Below are 23,632 nucleotides of genomic sequence, written 5' to 3'. Positions count from 1 at the left end.
CCCCATGAGCCTTGCTGCCACGGCCGCTTTTCATAGCCTTAAGTCCGACATCGCTGGCGCCGCTGTGGCGACGATTGACGTAAATAAATCCTTTGTTTTGGAAAGCGATGCGTCGGATCATGCGATAGCTGCAACTTTCTCTCAAGGGGGGCGCCCTGTGGCCTTCTTTTCACGGACTCTCTCCTCCGCTGAGCGGAGACATTCGTCTGTCAAAAAGGAGGCGTATGCCATCGTCGAGTCGATCAGGCGTTGGCGTCCCTATTTGCTCGGACGATGCTTCCAAATTATCACGGACCAACAGAGCGTTGCTTTTATGTACGACACCCAGCATGCTCAACGCATTAAGAATGAGAAAATCACTCACTGGCGGATTGAGCTCGCCGATTTCTGCTGCACAATCAAATATCGCCCTGGGAGGGATAACCTGGTTGCCGACGCTTTATCGCGGCCGACAACGTGTGCGAGCCTCACATCTTTTGAGGACCTGCGCATTTTGCACGATACCTTGTGCCATCCCGGGGTGACGCGTTTCACTCATTTTGTGCGCAGTCGTAACTTGCCCTACTCGGTTGAGGATATTCGTCAGATCTGTCGCACTTGCTCTGTATGTGCTGAACTCAAACCGCGTTTCTACAACCCTCCGATGGGAACGCTGGTCCGAGCCACTAGGCCGTGGGAGAGATTGGCGATGGATTTCAAAGGACCACTGCCGGCATCACCGGCATCGAGTAACTCTCGTTATCTACTCACGATCGTTGATGAGTTCTCGAGATTCCCTTTTGCTTTCCCGTGCGTAGATATAACAGCTACCACGGTTATCCGGTGTCTGCAGAACTTGTTTTCTATGTTTGGGAATCCGGCCTACGTGCATACCGATCGAGGCGCGGTGTTCCTATCCCAGGAAGTGAGGAACTTCTTACTCCAGCATAATGTCGCTTCTAGCTATACCACTCCGTATAGACCGCAGGTGAATGGACAGGTCGAACGCTTCAATGGTATTATATGGAGAGCCGTTACGCTGAGTCTTAAGTCCCTCGGCCGAGGCCTAGACAAATGGGCTTCTTCGTTACCCGTGGCACTGAACTCAATCAGGACTTTATTGTGTACGGCTACCAATCAAACTCCCCACGAACGGATGTTTCATCACCCGAGGAGTTCGGGTAGTACCCGATCTTTACCTAGTTGGCTTGCTGAGCCAGGACTGGCTTTCCTCAAACGTGCAGTTCGCATGAGTAAGTATGACCCACTAGTGGATAAGGTGCAGGTACTCCAAGCTAATCCCGAGCACGCTCGTGTCTTGATGTCTGATGGACGCGAGTCAACAGTCTCCGTACGCCACCTGGCCCCTTGCGGGGAAATTGATGAACCAGTTTACGAGTCCATGGACTCTCCCGTTTATCCGCCCGTGGAGTATCTGCCGGCCTACTCACCACTAAACGCTCCCCAACCTGTAGGCCCTGTGGTGCCACCTCCGTCACCTGACTTAGGCGGCTACTCCGACGCAGGGGACTCCGGTCTAGGGGATGTAGTACCCGGTAGTTTCCGGACCCATGCCGGTAGGGAGATTCGCCGCCCCGACCGCTATGGTTGGACCGACTGACATGGATGGACAACTGCTGCTCACTGCTATTATTCTGCTGCTATATGCTGCTCGCTTGACACCTGCCTTAGCGGAAGTGTAGTTTTAACGGCGGGGAGAATGTAATGAAATTGTATCTAAGTTGAACCCAGGTGTTATGCTCTCTCCAACCACTGAGAGGCGTCTATAAGAACTCGGGCGACCACCGCTCCGAGTCATTCCTGTGACATATAATCTGTGTGACAGCGTATACTCAAATGGTGCGTATATCTAGATGTTTCAGGCTTGCTTGCATTGATTGATAATTGCTGGACTCCTCCGTGATTATTTAATCCTGATATATGGCTTGGTTATATCTTACAGGTGTTGCCAGAGATCGAATTTGAACAAGCGTTATGCCTCGGTCCCCCGTCGGTGAAGTGATGCGAGTTGACAAAGTGGAAGACGCAAGGCGGCCATCTTGGATTTTGACGTGGCGACCCAATTTTCAATAGCGTTCTTCCTTATGCCTAGATACACCCACACACCAGATTATAAGTTGGTACTTCGCTTATTTGTCAAGATATTTCGCTAACAAGGTTCAGACATATATATGGTGGCGGCCATCTTGGATTTTGACGTGGCGACACAATTTTCAATAGCGTTCTTCCTTATGCGTAGATACACCCACACACCAGATTAGAAGTTGGTACTTCGCTTATTTGTCAAGATATTTCGCTAACAAGGTTCAGACATATATATGGTGGCCGCCATCTTGGATTTTGACGTGGCAACACAATTTTCAATAGCGTTCTCCCTTATGCGTAGATACACCCACACACCAAATTAGAAGTTGGTACTTCGCTTATTTTTCAAGATATTCATCTCACAGTGTTCAGACATACATGGCGGCGGCCATCTTGGATTTTCACGTGGCGACCCAATTTTCAATAGCGTTCTTTCTTGTGCCTACGTACGCCCACACACCAGATTGGAAGTTGGTACTTCGCTTATTTTTCAAGATATTTCGCTCACAAGGTTCAGACATATATATGGTGGCGGCCATCTTGGATTTTGACGTGGCGACCCAATTTTCAATAGCGTTCTTCCTTATGCCGAGGTACACCCACACACCAAATTAGAAGTTGGTACTTTGCTTATTTTTCATGATATTCAGCTCACAAGGTTCAGACATACATGGCATCAGACGTACATGGTGGCGGCCATCTTGGATTTTGACGTGGGTTACACCCACACACCAAATTCGAATGCGGTCCTTCGCCTACGCACGCACGCCCGCACGCACGGCCGGACGGACGGACGGACACACGGACGGAGGGGAAAGCCATAGTCCCCCTTTCGCTCCACGGTGCGACGGGGACAATTAAACCTACCTTGAGGACAATGTTGTGGATTTGACTTTTTACAACAAACACGAGGGAGGTGGAGGAGGATCGGGGCGGAGTCGAGGCGGAGCGGCAGGAGCGATGACGGTAAGCATAGGCCACCAATCAGAGCTCAGAGGTGGTGGCGTCAGAGGGCGTGGTGAGAAGAGTCTGGTGAGTTCCAGAAGGTTCGCGGGGCGTACCTATATAACCCGATGCACAAAGCCCTCGAGAGGACTTGCAGAGAAAGGGCTTGCATCGGAGGGCTAAGAGGACTAGCGCTGGAGAACCCAAAGGACTTGCCGGGAGAGAGAAAGACATTAAAGAGGACTAGGGCGGTGGTGCGGAGCAAGAGGGGGTAGAATTATTGGGGGTCCGTGCAATAGAGCCGGACCGGGTATTTATTGGGGATATTGATGAAAACCTGTCGGGGCCGCCAATGATTTGTGGTATTGATGATGATGATGAGGATGATTTGATCCAGTGCTGGGGACCTGGGACAGTCCCATGGAGGTAAAGGTTGACCGGGCCCAAAGGAGTTTGGGGGAAGAGGTGAGTTGGTCCAAGGAGGTGGTTGGAATGACCAAGGGGACCCTCACCGTACACTACGAATTGGAAACAGAGGCTCCAAAATTGGACAACCAGTTGGGGGAGTGTGTTGGCTCCGGGCTGGATTCGAAAAGAGAGGGATCGGGAGATCGAGCCTCTGAAGATTTGGTCCCTGTGGACCAGCTGCAGGGAGGGGCAGAACAACCAGTAAGAGTTGTTACCTGCAGCTGCGGTTTGGTTTGGCAGTGGAAATGAAAATTTGTAAAAGGAAATTTAAAATTAAATTAAAATGGGAAATTGATTTGGTGCAGCCATGGGGAGAGTTGGTCCCCGGGCTGCGGGATTTGGACCGGGAGAGGTCAATGGTGATGGCCTCGGGCAAAAGTTGCCCCTTTGGAAATTTTGTGATGCCAGCCAGCTGGGGAGCTGAGCTGGTGAGATTTGGACGTGGGGTCCAGCCTTGGGTGTGGAGGTACGACCTGGGCCCCACGGGAGGTCTGGTGGAGTGTGGCATCCCTTGTCCATCGGGGCGCCGTCCGAGCGGGTGGCTTGGGCCGACAGGGTCACTAGACCCTGGTGGGGGTTAAGACCTTCAGGGGGTCCGAGGTGGTTTCTCAAGCCTGGGATGGCATTTATTGAGGCCCACTAGGGGGAGGTGTTGTGGGTCACGCTTTAGAGGTGGCACCGCGGATGGCCAGCTTGGGCCTGATGTAGTGACCACCCGGGCATGCGGCCTGACACCCTCTCCCTGAGACTTTGGGACAACCGGCATGTGGTGACCTGCCATGCCGTGTTGGTCTATGGACTTGGGTCAAACCGAATGGACAGGGATGGAGATAGCCTGCCGGACACCATTGGAGCATCTGTGGAATGTGATGGTGTGAGAGTGACCTTCCACAGATGTTCCATTACGATTTATGGACTCTCGGTTTGGGAAGAGAGCCATGGGGTTGTTGAATTTGGAATGTGTAACGAGCCGAGCATATGGGCCATGCTCGGCTGGCATGTGTATGGCAAAGCATCTTTCTTTGGTTGAGATTTGTGAAATGTGAAAAATGTTTGGCATGGGTAATCTGTGGATTAGATTCAAATTTAAGGGTGAATTTTGTGAAGAGAAATGGTGGACACTGTATAGTGACGCCATTATTGATCCAGGTGTGTTAGACCAAAGTGTTGGACGCTGTGATAAAAATCGATAGGGTAGCAGGACACAGCTTTCAACTGGTTGCGGGGGCGACTGTGATGATATTTGGGGCGCGGAGTCATGGGGATCTAGTTGTGTAGTTGAGGGTCAACGTGGTGCTGTGCGTGTCCGAAGTGTGTGGACCATGTCTTCTGGGTGGGTCTCCTGGTGGAGTATGGCTGTTGACTGGACCTTGGTGTGGTCAAGTGTGGGTGAGCATTGGGGGGGGGCTGCAGTTCCGTAGTCGGACTGGGGGATGATGTGGAGGTGCAGGGGACGTGGCTGTAGGGATGCCACGCACTGCGACCGTGCCCCCGCAGGGCCGAGGTTGTGTGTGCGGTAGTGTGTGTTGTGGCAGCAAGTGCTCACCACATTGGCCAGCTGGGGCTGGTGCAGCTGTGTTCCTCGCAGGGGGGCCGAAGGATGGATGGTGGGTCGCACCCTTATGGACACTCATGGGCCATGTTGGCGTTTCAACTGCTCACCTTGTCCCGATGACCTTTGCACAGTAGAGGTGCAGAGCTGTCGTGGCCACAGGTAGTTGTGTAGTGATGATCACCGTTGGATGCGGATCCACATACCTGCCAGTATTAGTATAGTGGGGGACAAAAAGAGAAATTTGGAGATTTGATAGGCTCAATGAGAAATTTCGGGATTGTGATGGGTGGATTGCACTTTGGACCTGACCAACCGATAGTTACCTGCACTTGAGGTGAGTGTTTTTGAGGAGTACTGTCCCAGGCTTCAGGACTTGCTTTGGAAATTGGGGACATGTAATTTCGAGTTGGGAGGCGGGTGAGAGTGACGACATGGCCGGTGAGGGGATGGAATGGGGGCCACACAGTGTCTTGTGGGTGGGCGTGTTTTTATGTGTCGTGGTTATGTGTTTTGATGTGGTCGTGAGAGTGGAAACTGAGGACGAGTGATGATTATTGGAGACAGAGGGGTGATTATTGTGCTTTTGGAAATGTAATGATTTGAACTTGAATTGGGGATTTCACATGTGGCAGGCCATGGCAAAACTTGTGAAACATCTTTTGTACCATCTTCTATGGAATTGTGCCGTGTGGTGTTGAGAATTGAATGGCAGCAGGGAAGTGTGTTTTGGGGATCTTGTGGGTGGGGAAGGTGTGTGTGTCTGCAGATACGGATCAAGCTATGAGGAGCGATGCCTGCGACCCCCCTCTGCGGCAATTACCCCTGGCAGCCGGTGGTAACTGTAAATTGGAGCTCGTCGGTGGAGGGTCTGGTCGGGTGCCGCGGGGTGAGGAAGTCCCCCGGTGACCCGTGTTGCTGCGCTGAAGCAGGAGGCCGCGGAGGAGCCTGGTGTGTGTGGAGACCCTCACCAGCTAGGTAACGGCGGAAAGGGGCTGTTGGGCTGTCATGGGGCCAAGAGGTAAAGGGGGGGCGGGGGGGGCAATGAACTTGTAAGTCGGTTGACTTGTATTGGGACTGCGGGCACCATAGCCTGTAGAGCCCCCACCATCTTTTTGTGTGGTACCTCCCCGCTGCCTAGTTGAGGAATGCACACACATGTATATGACGTCAATGCCATGGTCCTGCAGGGGGAGGGGGGGGGTGAAATAAGCGCTGGTAATGATAAAGTGTCGTGCTGAGTTTTGGAATGAGAATGAGTGGTTAAGGGGTTTGTGTTGCATGAATGTGGGCGAAATCCACAAAGCCATGTCACTCACCTGTAACACCTGGACAGGGCCCGTGGAAATTTAGGGGGTGCATTGGGGATGGCCCCGCAGGTAAGGTTGTGTCTTGTGGCATCCACTGGGGGACGCGGTCTGTAGACTGGGGTATGTACAAAAGGATAGAGTTTTTGGAATTTTTGAGTAAGTGGCTAAGTTTGTGGTTAAGTTAGTGTTGCGTGTTGTTTGTTTCCTCCCTCCGCAGGAGCAATGAAGACCATTGTAAATACATGATTGCATGATGGTTAAGGGGTTTAGTTGTTAAGGAAGTGTCGGTAGATAGTCCGACTCACTTCCTACAGCCCTTCCTGATTTATTTCATAGGTCAATTAAGTGTGTGACAGTAAGTGTTAAGGCTGAAATGGTAGCGCCTGCAGTGAACCTTGCAGGAGCTACGGTTCCGGGGGGGGGGGGGGGAGGGCTGTGTTACGAATTTGGGTCGTGATATATGTAGAGCAGAGTAGATCTGAGTAGGTACCATGCTTCGTGTGTCGCGGTAAGGAACACTACCTGTAATAAATCATGTGTAGGCATTTTGTCGGCTAAGATGTATGATTGTGAATCTACCAGGAGATTCGAGTGATAGGTAGTGTAGGGGTTAATGAGTAGAGCCCTTGTATGACTTACCTAGTAATCAAACCTTTGTCCCTTATGGCAGTGCAGACCACATAGACACTTGGTTAGGATTCCCTTAGTACAACACTAATGATGCCCTTTCCCCCTGACATGACTTAGGAAGAAAGCAGGCCAGAACACCGCCACAAATGGCCGCCACCATTTACACCTCCGAGAGGCCTATCCGCCTCGCATAGCACGTGCTATAACACAAGGAGCAGGAGCGGGAGTGAGAGTGACACAGTGGGCGTGCACCGGGGTGAGCTGGCGAACCGGTGGAGGCTCTGATTGGCAGGACAGTGCGCCAAAGCTGACGTCATCGGCCGGGGATATTAACGGGGGCCGGACGCCATTTCAGGCAGATGGAGTAGGACTGGCAGTTGAGTGACATTCCTGGCAGTGAGAAGGTTTTTGAGTTCACGGTTCGCAGTTCACAGCTTGAGAGAGTCCCGGTGCGATCCTGAGTTGGCTTGTGAGCTGAGTCCTGGCCCTGGTTGAGTTGGCTGTCGTGTGGAAGATCGCCGTCGAGGTGGTTGGAGCTCGCTCCTTTTTGCTGGGTGGATTCACGCTAGCCTGCTGTGGGACCTCGTGGTGATCGGTGCTTGGTGCTCGGTGCTCTGGAACTTGGAGCGAGGCGTGCCGCGGGACGAAAGGAGCCGGGTGTTGGACGGCAGCCACCAAGACAAGGACGAGATAAGGCCATATCCGCGAATACACTTTACATAAAAGACGTGTTATTTTTGTATTCATCTCCCTCGTCTCGTGTTTGAAATCTGTTGTGCGTGGGATCCCAATTTAGTGCCTTATTTTATTACGGGCACGTGCTTTTAGTGTCTTTGCTTTTCCTGCATAAACCCTTATATTATTTTTGTACATATATCTGAACACAGATTACCGGGTGGTTGATTTTCACAGTTAAGGCTGCGGGGACTCTCGCCGCTTCCCTCCATTCCGCACGCTTAGGGGCTTTAGGTTTTGGAATCCGCCATTGAGTTTCCGCTTCAGAGTTAAAGCCTTCGTAATCGGCTATCCGCGACTCTGATGTTAATCGGAGTTGCGCGACAATATATAGTCTAGCCTCATGGAATAGCTAGGACACAGAACGGATTAGCATGCAACATAACAAAGGGAACCACAGGAGAAACGAGAAATGCCAATAGCAGAGCGGAGGGAGAAGGTATATGGAGACGCACAGACAAGTTGGCATAGCCTTAGGATTGGCATGATGGTGTTTATTTGACTGAATGAAGATGGATACGTGCAACAGCTATTTCATATGAATTTGCTTGTGAACTATTTCGATTCAAACCGTTTTTCTGACATTTGAACAAATGCATTAGCCATGCTAAGTGGAAGCATCCTCACCATTGTAGGGAAGGGAGAGGGAGAAGGGTGATCAAGTGTAAATAAATTGATAAAGTGTGGGGGGAGGGAGGCTTGATTGAAAAAGGTTGAGAACCTCGAGTTAAAGCTGGTCATAGTCACCCAGCAGTGAGAGGGTTAAAGAACAATAAGATTATTAAGTGAAGGAATGGTGGGCAGACCCAGGAAAAAAAGCTCTTTGTGAGACGTCTCCTTTAAATACATACCTAACATGTCCCCTCTCAGCAGCTGCATGGAGAGGTGTATGACAATTTAATGCATCGCAGGCTTGCATGGAAGAGGCACCTGCAAGGAGGAGTTCCCTTACGCAATCCTCATGCCCTTCCTGGGCAGCTATGAATAATGGAGTTGCTCCATCATTTGTTTGGGATGCTATATTGGCTTCCGAGGAAATAAAAAGCAAAATACGTTCAATGAGTATCAGCAATGGCGGTGGGAGAGGTGGGAGACAAAACAAAAAAAAATTGATTAAGTACAGTAATGCTGCAAATGTTGCTCACAATTAGGAAAAGTATAGCACTACTTGGAACTCGAGCTACTTGGCAAGTGAGTATTTTTCCCAAAAATGCATCAAAATGGTTCAAATACATAACTGTTATCCATAAATGAGTCGGACATCTGAATTGAATAACTAATTTAAAGCGACCAATCACATGAAAACACCCAAAAAGCCCTGATAATATATTTTTGGTATAAGCAGAAAAACAAAAAGAACAGAAAAACTTGGAAAATATTGTCACGACCCCCATTCCCATGTCTTCAGAACGCTCAGTCATGATCTCCAAAAGGGCAGAGGGGAACCATGCCTCCATATACCAAGCAAATTCGAGGCTATAACGGACATGGTTGATATCATTGTATTTGTGAGAGTTTGAGGGTGGAGAAGGTCAGTTATTAGAATTAAGGTATAGACCCCCGTTTGTGTTCAGTTTGCTTGTAGGACTTTTGAACCCTGTGTTAAGGACTGCACGCCTCGGGGATTGGGGGGTGGATGAGGAGGCATGATCTCTGGTGTGAGTTTGGGGTAGAGACAGTCTCAGACGCTATTGGTGAGGTTGCACAGCTCGCTACGTTCGCAGCACGTCCTGCTCCACGAGCCGCAGTTGGCCAGACAAACCTGGGGCACTCCCGACTACGTTCTCTAACTCTCCTGTTTCAGTGAGCATGCTCATTGTGTGCGTGCGGCACTCTAGTGGGTTGGCGGCCTTCATCCGGAACATTTTCCAAGTGGTAGACCAGCCTCTGATCCTTTGCAGGATCAGCAATGACTGAAGCAGCTGCTGTGGTGCAGTTATTGTATAGCATAAGGTGGAGTCATCAAAAAACGAAAATAGTGCTTCTGAGAGCTTTGGAGAGGTCACTGATATGAATGAGGAACAGGGCTGGACAAAACAATCCTTACAAGGACTGCACCTTGGGGCCATCCAGCATCGACAGAGAGATGAGAGGATTCTATTGAGACCTATGTGCTGATAGCACGAGTAAAGGAAATCAGCAAGCCTAAAAGGAAGGTTGCTTTGCATTTCACAAGATGGTTTCAAAGCAGATCAGAGTGCCGTACTAAGTCAAATGCTTGAGATGAGCCATAGCTCTGACCTATTGTTTCAGATTCAGACTCTCTATCCATTGTTGTACAGAGTCAAGGCTGAGCTAGAACAAGGAATGGACCAGGAAGCAACATAACAAAAGGATCAACATAAAGAGAGGAAGAAAATGCCAACAGCAGGGCTGATGGACAAATAGATGGAGAAAGACAACATTGGCTGCGGATGCAACATTGGATGAGGGATAAAGGGAAGACCCAGGGGGTGGATAAGAGGGATACAATGATGGCACACTCTCAGGAAGAAAACAAAGAGCTGATACTTTAAGTCCCCCACCTTTTGGATGGTATGAGGAATAATATCTGTGTAATATGAAAGGTAAATGTTCAATGTACTTCACAAAAGTACATGGACAGATGATCAGTCAGTCGGTCAGTTGGTCGGATGTGGAATCCGAATCCGTTGGTCGGAGGGGCATGGGACAAAAAAAAATAGAAATAGAGTGAGGGAGGGTTTTTTAGCGGGTAAAGAAAAGATCATGGTTTTGAATCTGAGATGGCGATGAACAGCCATCTTGGACATGGAGGAAAGAATGAGATTGAATGGAATTCAATCTTTGAATGGAATTGAATGGAATTGAATGGAATTGAATGGAATTGAAGATTGAATGGAATTCAATGGAGGATGTTGGTTCCACAGGCGGAAAGAAGACGAGTAACAAATGAGTGGAGGTGAGCAGCGATTCCGTATTTTGAGGGTTTCACGAGAAGTGGGTTGCAGGTGGACTGCAAGTACCCCGGAGATAGCTGTGAGAGGTGTGGGGGGGCACGAAGAGGGCAGATGGTGCAAGACCAGGTAGGAGGCGGTAGAAGACAAAGATGCCAAAGTGAAATGGTTGGGATGGCATCCAAACAGATTCAAGATCTGAATCCAGATACTAGAATTTAAAGGTGATTCTTCACCATTGAGAGATAGGGCTAAAAACGACATATTGTATAGGACAATATCTCAAAAAGCTGTGGACGGATTTACACAAAGCTTGGTGGACAGGTTGGGTGTGTGACAAGGACGACGGTTGGGTTTGTGACATTTTTCGCAAGTGATGCTTCACCATTTAGAAATTGGACCAAAAACTATACATAGCCTGATATTTCAAAAGTTATGGATGGATTATGACAGTGGATGAGTTGGTTGGATGACAAGAACAAGCAAGTTAGATTTTGGTTCAAGTCAGCATACCAGCGAGTGGGATACACTGGCAGTATACAAAATGTACACTGTTCAGCCTGGTGGAGGTATGCGCTCTACCGAGTGCTGTTCTAGGTTTTTAATGTTGTACATCTAGGAGGAGGGTCGTATCACAGTCATTTAGAATGACTCGTAATAAGAGACGAGTACAAGAACCAACCACAGTGAATTGACTAGCTTCACATGTGGACCAGACCAGGTGGAGCAAGTAAGTTATCCTTTCCTGAAGGTCGTTAATGAACCAGCTGGTTTTTCTTACAATCCAGTGGTGCTGTGCCAGTTCTCCTGAAGTGAACTCGACTTCCAGAAGCTTTCATACAAATTCTTAATGCTGCTGCCTTCAGCTGGATTTGAACCCACAACCTCTGAGGCTCCAGCTCAGTGTCCTCACTAAAACAAGCCACCACTGTACCCATGAAGAGGAAAGACGAAAGAGGAAAGACGATTTCAGCTATCACGATGGATTCCACAACTTTGATTACGATTGAAAGGAAGCTAATTGGCCTGCTGGTGAGAGGATCTACTTTTGCACTCTTCTTGTGTGCAAAATATTGTTTGGTATTGGCTGTCTTTCAAGCAGATGGGCCATCTGGGCTAATAGTCATGAGACATATTTAACAATGTGTTGATGGACTCAATATTATTAAAAGTTTCACAAAATAAAGGCCTTCATATTTTTCTCAACCATTTCGGTGAATACCTCAATCCCAATCCCTCCATTAAAAGCTATTGAAAATGCCATTGGATATCAAACCTTGTGGGATGAGTCGACGCAAGCAGCGTACTTGTCCATACTGTGCCGATACAAACAGTGGAGTGAGTCCGCATTCATCACGAGCTTCAGGATAACAGCCATGTCTCAACAACAAGTTCAAAAGATTGATATGGTCCTGCACCCACCAGGAAACACAGAATATATCTCTCGTCACTCGCCGTTCGTAAAACATCAAGATATAAGGATGCCGCACGATGCAATCATCAAGGCAGATCATTATGTTGAAGATATATCATTTAGATCAAGGTCGCAGGCAGACCTGAACCAATAGACATTGAACAAAGATAACGTTTTTCAAGTTTATTATTTACTACAAGCAGAAGCCGTGGTAAAAAAAACCACGATACAAAAAAAAGGGAAGCCTTTTCTTGTTGCGCTCGTTGAAAGATTATAATCAACCCGTTAATGAATGCAGGTTTTGATGCAGTCAATACACCTTCGTTTGGCGTCAGATACAGTGCCTTCAGAAAGTATTCACACCCCTCGACTTTTTCACATTTTGTTGTGTGATAAAATGGGCTAAAATGGGCTTGAATTTAAAATGGATCAAATTGAGATTTTTTTGTCAATGATATACGCATAATACCCCATGATGTCAAAGTGGAACTTTTTTTTTTTTTTAGAAATCTTTACAAAATAATAAAAAATGAAAAGCTGAAATGTTTTGAGTCAATAAATATTCAACCCCTTTGCTATGACACTCCAAACTGAACTCAGGTGCATCCAATATCCATTGATCATCCATGAGATGTCTCGCGACAACTTGATTGGAGTCCAACTGTGGTAGGCCATCAGCCGTGACTTGTAGCTCGTAGTTTCGTTCCACTAATCAGGGGGCTAAGTAGAATCAGTACGACACTGCAGCTCAAAATGAATACATTCTGAAGCCAAAAGTTCTCCATTCAGATTCCTGCAGTTATTGAGTATTTCCATTATAAAGACCTCTAATGTCCTCGCACTCACTCATGCTATTTGAATAGCAGCCAGTCCAAACGCTTGTCACGTGACACCTCGCTGGCCCAATGGGATGAGCGAACCGCGTCAGCGATTTATGCAAATCATCATCCATCCAATATGGCAGCCCCCATGTGCCGGAGCAGTGAATGAGCTTTCTCTTGCTGTTTTCCTAACGAAATGGAGGAACAAGTGAGCCGTGAATGTATTATCATCAGCAATGTGTTCGTGGAAAGGTAACTAAGCCTTTTTCAGAGGCTGGGTGGGAGAAATTCCATGAATGTGGATGGAAATGGTCGACTCTGGATGGCCATGAATGATCGTTGGCTGAGACAACTCAATATCAACAATATCTTGACTTGCCTCATGACCATTATCAAGTTCATCTCGTGGGTTTTCCCAATACGTGTTATCGGAGGTTCATCTATCCCAAACGGATGAGAGGGGCCGATAAACGCTGCAACCACAATGCACCACGGGAGCCCATCGTCCCAAATGTTGTGGAGGGTGATGACACCACTGATGATGTTATGTATGAGCCCTCAACTAAGATGCTTCATTCAACAACACCCCCCCCCTCCCCCACCTCCCAAAAAAGTACGTGCTCTCTTCTCTAAAACTAAACACACGACTTTGATGAAACTTGGCCACAAGATGCATATCTGATGCCTAACGAAGGTGTATTGTCCGCATCAAAATCTGCGCTCATTAAGGGGAACTACAGGGGTGTTTTGACCCCCCCCCCCCCCCCCAAATATATATTTGCTCTCTTCTGCGAAACTACACACACACAATTTCAATGAAACTTGATCACAAACTTCATCACCCGTGATGTACCAAACAAAGTTTGTTCACGGCATTAAAAATATCAGGGTCTGAGGGGATCTGTGGGGGTTTGAGTAACCGTTACTGCTGGTCCAGTGAGCTTCATGACCCACAGTCCTATTTTTATCACCTGCAGTGAAATGCATTGTGGTTGGAGCTTAACCTTACCCATTTGCTTTTTTCAGGTCAATTGGTCAAAGCTGCTCGATTGAAAAATGACATGACTGGAAAGAATATCTTGCTACAATATTCAAGATCGGGATTGTGTGGCCATTAAGGCAAGATGTCACCATACATGCCGTAAAGCCTACACAAGATTTCTGAGCAAAGCAAACAAAGGAAGGTTAGTATGTCCTCACTTTTTTTCTCTGACTGATATCTGACACATGCCTACAACAGAAGTGCAGTGATTATCTGAAGGAGTCTATTCCTGTGAATGCAGCCATTGTTATTGATACTGGGGCTATTATTCAGTCAGTAAAAGTCATTCCTACAACTAGCTGATGAACTCTTTGTGCAACTGATTAAGTAAGCCGAGAAGTACAAATGCTTGAGCATAGACTTCGTCGTTGATCGACATCCTGACATAGGTCTCAAAAATGCAGAGGGCAAGGTGGGCAACTGGTGGATTGCAAACTGTCAAGATTTATTCAGTCAAAAGACACCGCGTCAATGGACGAAGGTCCTCTCAGTAGGACCCAACAAGGAGTCGCTCTACAGCTTCTTCTCATCTGCGTGGAAAGATGTCAACTTGGCTACACACGCCAAGAAAGATCTAGACATCTACTTTGCCCACCAAGAAGAGTACCATCGCCGCCTGCGGTCCATGGATGGGACAACAACCTACGCTGCTGTCCATGAGTTCTTCTGTGACCATGAGAAAGCTGACACTTGGCTACTTCGGCATGCTCAATATATGGGAAACATGTTCAGTGATGTAGTCATTATGAGTGGTGACATTGATGTTTTCATCATTGCTCTAACTCTCAAACACAGCTTGACCCCAAATCTGTTCTTTATGACGGGTAAGAAATCCCAGGATACAGCACGTATACTGGATCTTCAGAAGATTTCATCATCTTCATAATTTCATCATCTAGAATTTAGATAATCATTTAATATTTCAGCATTTCATCATCTGAATCTTCAGTAGGTTTCTTCATACCGACTCCTCTCCAGCCTCGCTCCTCCAACTCTGTCTGTGCTCTGTCCCCCAAATATTCCTTATTGACGCACAAGATCTGCCAGCAACCCTCGTCTGGTGAAACTGCCAAAATCAAGACTCTCTGCTCACCTTCACTCTCATTCATTTCTCACCTCACCTTCTCAGTCATTTCTCTTTTCTCCCGCATCTGGAACAAACTCCCACACTCTCTTCAATCCCACTCCTCCCTCCAGGTCTTCAAAACCGCTGTTCACCACCATCTCTTATCTTTCCCCATCCAAAGCCTTGATCTTTTCTAACCCCATTAAGCCACCCCAAATCCACCTCCATCAAATTCCATTTTCTTTTCCTGAAATTCCATGTAGTATCCATCTTGTTTATCCCATGTACCCCACCCCAGCCCTTCCACAGATATCCTAATGTCCCTGATCTCTGCTGTTGTTGTATTTCCCTCTCCCTCCCCTCTCGTCTCCAGCTCCCTTTATTATATACTCGCAAAAGTACCCAGCGTTGCTGGGTAACAATGAGTCGCTTCCTCACGGGAATATGATATATGCAATCTAGGTCCATCATCAAGAGTGAAAAAAGTAGATCGCAGGAACAGTGGACTCTGATTCAGTGGAGTGACACCCTATTCCATGGAGGTTACACTCACAAACTGCTTACGAAGTACCAGGCTATGGTTCTGCAATTTAATAAACCATTCGTGCAAGACAATGAAATTATTTTGCTCCTTCAGCTGACAGTTTCGTTCAATTTCAGTAAGACACACACACACACATACACACACACACACACACACACACACACACACACACACACACACACACACACACACACACACACACACACACACACACACACACAGTGTCCTGACCATAAAAGTGTCCAAAGTGTTTTCCATTTGACATTGAGTGTCAGAGTTCCATTGACCAATGGAAAGTCAATCCTGCCTTTGTTCGTCCTCGTTCATCACGATGTGTGCACCGTCGGCAGCACACAATGGCATTTGCCTTAAAGTACAGTAACACACACACACATGCACACAGTAACTAACACACACACACACACACACACACACACACACACACACACACACACACAGTAACACACACACCGGCATCGATCTCGTATAGCGAGATGCGTATGTCTTTCACCGGCATCGATCTCGGATAGCGAGATGCGTATATCTTTCACTGGCACCGATCTCGTATAGTGAGATGTGTATGTCTATCACCAGCACCGATCTTATATACTATTGCAAGATGTGTATATCTATCACCAGCACCGATCTCGTATAGTGAGTTGTGTATGTCTATCACCAGCACCGATCTCGTATAGCGAGATGCATATATCTATCACCAGCACCGATCTCGTATAGTGAGATGTGTATGTCTATCACCAGCACCGATCTCGTATAGTGAGATGTGTATGTCTATCACCAGCACCGATCTCGTATAGCGAGATGTGTATGTCTATCACCAGCACCGATCTCATATAGCGAGATGCATATATCTATCACCAGCACCGATCTCGTATAGTGAGATGTGTATGTCTATCACCAGCACCGATCTCGTATAGTGAGATGTGTATGTCTATCACCAGCACCAATCTCGTATAGCGAGATGCATATATCTATCACCAGCACCGATCTCGTATAGTGAGATGTGTATGTCTATCACCAGCACCGATCTCGTATAGTGAGATGTGTATGTCTATCACCAGCACCGATCTCGTATAGTGAGATGTGTATGTCTATCACCAGCACCGATCTCGTATAGCGAGATGCATATATCTTTCACCGGCACCTATAGACTGCCAGGTGTTCCAATTTTTCATTTCATTTCGTGACCTGAAAATCGGGTGGGCATCAAATTGGCATGATAATATAGAAAAAATTAAGAAATTATGTTCATGACTTTTCACAAGTCAGATTCTGGTACGTTAGTCTGTAATATAATGTTGAAATGTATAATTTTATTTCCAAAATCTCCGTTTATAGACCATGGGCCGTCGGTCAGAATTCTTAACTTTCGTGACCCACATCGAGTAACTAATCAATGTTGAAATATTATTGTCCAAAAACATGTTTAAAAGCATACCATATAACTCGGCAATCTCAGAACTCCACCATTATTTTAAAAAGTGGAAAAAAACCTCAATAATTTCGACAAGGACCTCGCTAAAATTATCCAGTCATAGTTGTCCTTTCATAAACGCATCGGACTATCCCATAAGCAACAGCCAATCAGATAACGCGTTTCAAAGAAGCGACTCTAGCAAACATGGCGACGCTCATGTCGTCCTCGGATGCTGATGCCAGTGGTGCATCTGCCGATGATTCAGAAGGGACATCATCTGGATTTTGCTGTATGCACGTCATTGCAACGCACAGCAGGGTTATTCCTCTTGCCGAGAAATCCTTCAAAAAATTCAAAGAATGTGCTAATCTCTGGAAGGAAATCGAAAACACGCCCGAAAGTAAAGTAGCACACAACGCAGACCGCTATGGCTGGGACTGTGTATCAGCGGCAGAGGCACCGGCAAAACAGCCGCGGCATGTCGACGATGATGATGAAAGAAGTGGGAGGTAAGTACCTAGATCTTGACTAACTTTTTGTTAGATCTAACTTTAATTCTAGTAATAGGGTAGTCTAGATATAAGTTCAGACTCTAACTTAAGTCTAGAATTTAGAAAGCTTTCCGTGGCTCGGACTGTTGAAATTTGAAAACCTCCGTGATCAGATGATTCGGACAGACGGGAATCAGACAGACGGGAAATTTCACCTCTACACTGTTCTTGAGATGAATAAATTTTATATTTTCTACATACTTCCTCACCTTTAGGACGATGCTCATAGTAATAGATATTTAAAAAAATTAATTTACCTGTATTTTTTCTAACCTCAGGAGAAAACGAGGCACTCCAGGATATCATGCTGAATGCTACCGCCATTTTTGCAATATTACTGAGATCAACCGGGCCATTTGGAGGAATAAAAGGCAAAAAGGTAAAATATACCAACTTTACTTTTGTTTTCTCATCTACAAAAAAAAAAAAAAAATTTTGCAATTGTGTTTTAAGTGGAAAACCAAGAACCAAATCCTATTGAAAATAGTTATACTCACGTAAAAGGGTAATTATGAGTTGATATTGTAATTTCCAAAATCAAGTTTATTGCCTTTCATTGATCGACCTATCTTGGCTTAGTAATTTTGTAACCAAAAATCATTTACCTAAATTTGCTTAATTTTTTGATAGATATTTCTAATTTATAATTCAATAGGTTATATCAATTGTAATTGATTATTTCACAAATTAGTACAGGAAAAAAAAAATCACATCTTGCAAATCATATATTGGTATGTATGTACATATTCGTAATGATGAATTTAATTTTGTGTAATTTTCAGAGGCTGCAACGAGCACATCAAGACTGGCTGTTATTCCAGAAGTTGAAGACTCGCTAGATGAAGAACCACCCAAGAGATGTCTTCGCTCCTCAATTGATAAAGCGACACCATCTGTTGCAGGACGTGAGCATGTGTTGCCAGTACGATGTGTCATCTGCAGAACCAACCAGTATGTGAAGGACTCGGGAACAGGGAAGAGAAAGGTTGAGAAATTAATGAATTGTGAAACCATGAGTGGGGGACAATTATTAAATGCTGCAATGATGAAACAAGATCAAAGGTTGCTCTTAGATATTAGGGATAAAGACCTTGTCGCAATGGAAGCAAAGTACCACAAGTCATGTTACCTAAGGTATACTAAAGTAGTTCAGAAATCTCAGACAAAAGTAGAGAGTTCACAGCAATTGTATGAGAAATCATACCAGAGTTTTTGTAGTAAAGTGGTTGAGGAGAGGATAATCAAAGGAAAAGAGATTCTGCGACTTACTAAGTTAAACAGATTATTCATTAAAGAGGTGCAACATGTGGAAAGCATTGATGCCTCTTCATTCAAATCTGGTCGTCTGAAGACAAGGCTTAGGAGATCATATCCTGTTCTCTGCTTTTGCAAGCCATCACGTCAAAGTGAGAGTGACATAGCATTTGTTGAAACACTTGATGTTGAGGAGGTGGTAGAAGATGTTGTTGAAGATGTGACTAGTGAGGACAGCGAGAGCAGTGAATCAATTCACTAATCTAATCTGTGCACTAATCTGTGCAAGTGAACTGATTGCCAAAATCCAGTGGCTGGAGAATCTTTAGATGAAGACTCCGACACAGAAGATGAAGATGTGTAGTGTTCACAACTTCACACTGTTAACCTGCTGCTGTAGCTTCATTCCATTTAGCTACTCTGTTGTGACACAGATATACGTGTAAGTTCTGGATGAGAGGGTAGCAGAGAAGCCTGTTATTTGGCCCCCAGATTGGACTCAGATATTGTGAATATTATAATAGGGCTGTATTTCCATGAGTCAACAGTCTGATTATTATATTTTGGGTTACATTAGGCCAATAGCTATGAATAATTTGAAAACTGGTTATTTTTTTTAAAATGTTGTTTTGCTACAGCCCTAAAGTGTGCCAACATAATCTAATATGACATAATCTAATCATAATATGACAGAGAGATGAGAGAGTGGGGTGGGATGAATTGGGCTCATTTGCAAAGATATATTGCGTTGAAGTGCCAATAATTACTTTGAAAATAAAAGATGTATGTGTATGTAAATGTGTGTGTGCGTGTGTGTGTGTGTGTAAAATAGGGCACATTAATTTTGCAAGGAAAAGTTTCTTAGAAGTGCCAATGATTCCTTTGAAAACATTTCCAAAGAAATATATTGGTGAGTGCATGTGTGTATCTGGTTTTGTGTGTGTGTGTGTGCGTGTGTTTGTATGTATGTGTGTGTGTGTGTATGTGTAGCTCATTGATTTTTTTTTACCGTTCTCTGTCATGTAAGTGTTGCTGTGTTTCAATTTGTCTATTTTCCATAGGTTTGTACATAACTTTTAATTTCTTGACAAAAGAGGGTGCTGTGCATCTGGATGATTAATACTAATTAAGAATACTAATTAGTGTGCAACTTTTGGACTTGCCGAGTGGTGAATTCTTGTTCAATGATTTTTTATCTCCCATCAGACAAAAATTCACGTGGTTACCAGATGTGGGTCACGAAAATGATAAACTAGAAGTATTTCCACTGCTTGGCCCATGGTCTATTAGCCTCGAACGCATTTCGATGTATTGACCAATGAGGATCGCGCTTATTCGCGCTACGAACGATGTCTGGGCTTCCGGCTGCGAGTAAACAAAATGGCGGCCTCCAGTAGCAGCGACGGTGACGAGGGTGGGAGCGAGAAACGCTGTTATATGTGCATTTCTCTGGCAAAAGATCAAGTTTAATACCTTTTAGTGATATAACATGGCCGCGATATTTGCAATTTGTTCTTACGTGGCAGAATTTAGAAGGTGATCAAGCTGAAATTGCGAGAAATTTCGTGAAGAACCACGCTGACGAATTCGGCGAACGTGGCAACAGTATGGTAACAATACCTGCTATAGCTATACCGCATGATGCAGCGTTTCATCAAGTGTGTTATTCACGATTTACCGATAAACAACGTGTGAGCAGGGTGCAAAGCAGCATGAAAAAGAGAGAAGAAAATGCAGCCTATACTGGTAGGTTGAATAACTTGAATAATAAATCATGACAATGCTTCAAAACTTAGTTTGATTTTTTTTTTTGTGAGGTATATGTAAAATGATTTTGTGTGTAGTCGAACGATTTTGAATTGAAGGAACTGTCCAATATTTATGCAAGGAGGTAGGGCCGAGGTGAAACAAATACATTTTTAAAAGGAAGTCTGAGGAAGGGGGGGGGGGGGGGAGGGAATCTAGTCGGGCTAACCATGACTTGAGGTCTAGACATTTTAAACTCACATAATTTTAATTGTTTTCTTTTATGTGTATTTATTGCAGCTTCAACATGCAACGACATCAACGTCAACATTGACAAGATGCATAAAGGCCCACAACCAGTCAGGAAACGTGCTCTACGCTCCAGCTTAGGCAAGCCCAAATGTTCAGCCAGATCCCAATATGTGTTGCCTAATATATGCATCCTTTGTCAGAAAGAGAGAACAATCAATACAGGCAAAAGGGGCCGAAGAAAAGAGCCTCTAACAAGGTGCTCAACAATTGAGGCACCAAGACTGCAGCAAGCTGCTAAAGACAACAACAATACAAACCTGCTGCTTCAAATTCAAGACCGCGATTGTGTTGCGATAGAGGTAAAATACCATGGTCGCTGCTACAAGGAGTATACCCGGTATTTAGGCAAGCTAGCAACAACACCTAATGCAGAGCAACAAGGAGACTCCAACTACTCAGAAGCATACACATTATTTTGTGCAACAGTCAAGGATCTTATAATAGACAACAAGGAAATCTACAGACTGAAACGACTTAATGACATGTTCATGAAACAAATCAAAGCAACACACGGAATAGAATCAAACTACAAAAGTGGCTTTCTCAAGACAAGACTGATGAAAACATTTCCACAACTATGCTTTCTAACCCCGTATATGCGCTGCCAAGGACACCTTGTGTATGTTAATGACATCTCCACTGAAGTGCTGGTTGAAGAAAAGAAAGTGTTGCAAGAAACCATGCATGGTTCAGGTGATGACACAACAGAGACAGAACAAACATCCGACTCTGAACCAACCCCACCAAAGCAACCTGGGTATACTGAGAATAACCTTAGAGAACACTACTTCACTGCGCTACAATTGAGAAATGCAATAGATGAGATCAAGCCAAATATGCCATGGCCCCCAACCTCTGAGCACCTGACAACAAATGCCGCAGAAGCAATTGTACCTGCCTGTCTCTATAACTTTATTGCATGGATGGTGGGAGTGTCAGACGAACCTGATTCTGATGAGTTTGTAAAGATAGAATCTACAATACATAGAAGAATTCTCACAATTGCACAGGACATCATATACCTCCAATCAAAGGGAAGGAAACAGATGCCCAAACATTTGTCACTTGCAATGACAGTACGTCATCTCTCAGGTTCAGCCCAATTAATCAGCCTACTGAACGGGTTTGGTTACTGCGTCTCAAACTCTGTCGTCTTAAATCATGACACTGCACTGGCTAACCAAGAACTACATCGTGGAGAGGATGCTCTTCCATCAATCATTCAGGCAGGCAAGCATGTCACACTCGTATGGGACAATAATGACTTCGGGGAGGAGACATTGTCTGGGCGTGGAACAACGCACAATACCAATGGGATTATAATACAGCGACCAAGTCAATCCCATGAAGTAGTACAACCAGCACCAGTCACTACAGTTAAGAGGACGCGGGAGAGATCGATGCAGCCACCTGCAGTGAACCTTGCCACATATTATGGAGGGAAAAACGAAGGACCCGCTCCATTCGCAACCAGCGTTCCATTGGATCGAGCAACGTACTTCCCATTACTCCAGCACCCTAAGACGATAGACCTAGCATACCACATCACCAAGTACAACATTGACGGGACTCTGCCATCTTGGACAGGATTCAACCAACTACTGTCTTGTGTTGAAGTTCCACCAAAGAGCGTGATAGGGTATCTCCCTGTCATTGATGCCACTCCGACTGAAATGAATACGGTACTAACAATACTGCAAAGTGTTCAGATCGCCGACAAGTTACAGTTGGAAGCAGTCGTCATTGTCGTTGACCAAGCCATCTATTGCAAGGCACAGCTCATTAGATGGAAGAATGCACAGTTCATGAAGAGACTGGTAATTCGACTTGGGGCATTCCACACTGCAATGTCCTTTCTTGGCTGTATTGGAAAGAGATTTCGAGAAGGTGGTCTCCAAGACATCCTGGTTGAGTCAGAGATTGTTGCAGTGGGGTCTGTGAATGGAGTGTTCAGCGGCAAGCATTACAACAGGGCAGTTCGAGCCCATAAGCTGATGTCAGACGCGATGCAGCAGATGCTCCTGGATGCATATTTTGAATCTATTCCAGAACATGAAGCGGGTAGAGTGAAGGAACTTTTGTCAAACTTAGCTGAAGCTTTCCCACATCCAAACTACCATGTCATTCTCAACAGTGACAAGTTCAAAGACTTCAAAACCTCCTTTGACAAATTCTTAGAAGCAAGTGACACCAAACCAACATTTCGCTTCTGGAGTTCATACATTGAGAAGGTGGAGCTTCTCTAGCCCATCTCGAGTTTATCATGACGTCAATGCGCACTGGTTCGCTTGTACGCCGCGTAATTGTCTTTGATGGGTTAAAATATCACCCCTTACACACTTATTGGACCTATTAACAGTTTCAAAATAGCATTGGTAAACCACCATGGATCGTAGTAGCAACACCAATCACAAATATTGTACAAAAATTTAAAATTATGCAGGTTTTAAGGTCCAAAAACATGACTTTCTGATAAATGCATCAACAGCATGTTATTTTACCAAGTCGTTAAAACAACATTTTTACTACTTTTGGGGGTCTGAATTAATAAATATTGCTGCCAAGACCAATGTGAACATGACATCATATAGTTTGTGTTGTTTTTTTACTGTGTAAATGGGTATTTCAAATGTAACATACAATTGGTGTATACTGGTGTTTTGGGGCAGCGGTTCTCGGTAACGTACCACGATATCGCTTGTGAAAAAAAACAAGATGTTTTGGAGGTCATAAGGCTTCATCCCACACCCTTCTTGCCAAATCCCTAGGTTCAGGTCATGAAATCAAAAAAAAAAATAGATATCCAC

The 23,632-nt window shown here is 45.4% G+C and overlaps 1 protein-coding gene and 1 long non-coding RNA gene across 7 annotated transcripts in view; one reads left to right on the top strand and one right to left on the bottom strand.

The window, feature by feature from the left end:
* The window catches only part of LOC137435009 (uncharacterized), a 183,898-nt gene extending 163,864 nt beyond the window's left edge, over positions 1-20,034 (top strand). Inside the window, exons 3-5 of the long non-coding RNA XR_010985987.2 lie at positions 13,902-14,059; positions 17,792-17,892; positions 18,296-20,034. This is a non-coding gene — a long non-coding RNA (uncharacterized LOC137435009). The remainder of the gene's footprint in view (positions 1-13,901; positions 14,060-17,791; positions 17,893-18,295) is intronic.
* The window catches only part of ASB3 (ankyrin repeat and SOCS box containing 3), an 83,857-nt gene that overhangs the window by 49,106 nt on the left and 11,119 nt on the right, over positions 1-23,632 (bottom strand). For 3 of the 6 annotated variants that reach the window (XM_068128329.2, XM_068128328.2, XM_068128330.2), the window contains 2 exons: positions 11,917-12,052; positions 8,577-8,751 (listed from right to left, as the gene is read on the bottom strand). In XM_068128329.2, coding sequence (XP_067984430.2) covers positions 8,577-8,751; positions 11,917-12,052 — 311 coding nt within the window. Of the gene's footprint in view, positions 1-8,576; positions 8,752-11,916; positions 12,053-18,311; positions 18,477-23,632 lie in introns of all 6 variants that reach the window. The other 3 variants (XM_078784845.1, XM_078784846.1, XM_068128331.2) reach the window with 3 other exon arrangements.

Source organism: Myxine glutinosa, chromosome 9 (assembly GCF_964187855.1).
Source record: "Myxine glutinosa chromosome 9, kmMyxGlut1.1, whole genome shotgun sequence".
Classification (NCBI taxonomy): Eukaryota; Metazoa; Chordata; class Myxini; order Myxiniformes; family Myxinidae; genus Myxine; species Myxine glutinosa.
The sequence above is the reverse complement of the archived record's forward strand: the minus strand, read 5'-3'. Positions and strand labels throughout refer to the sequence as shown.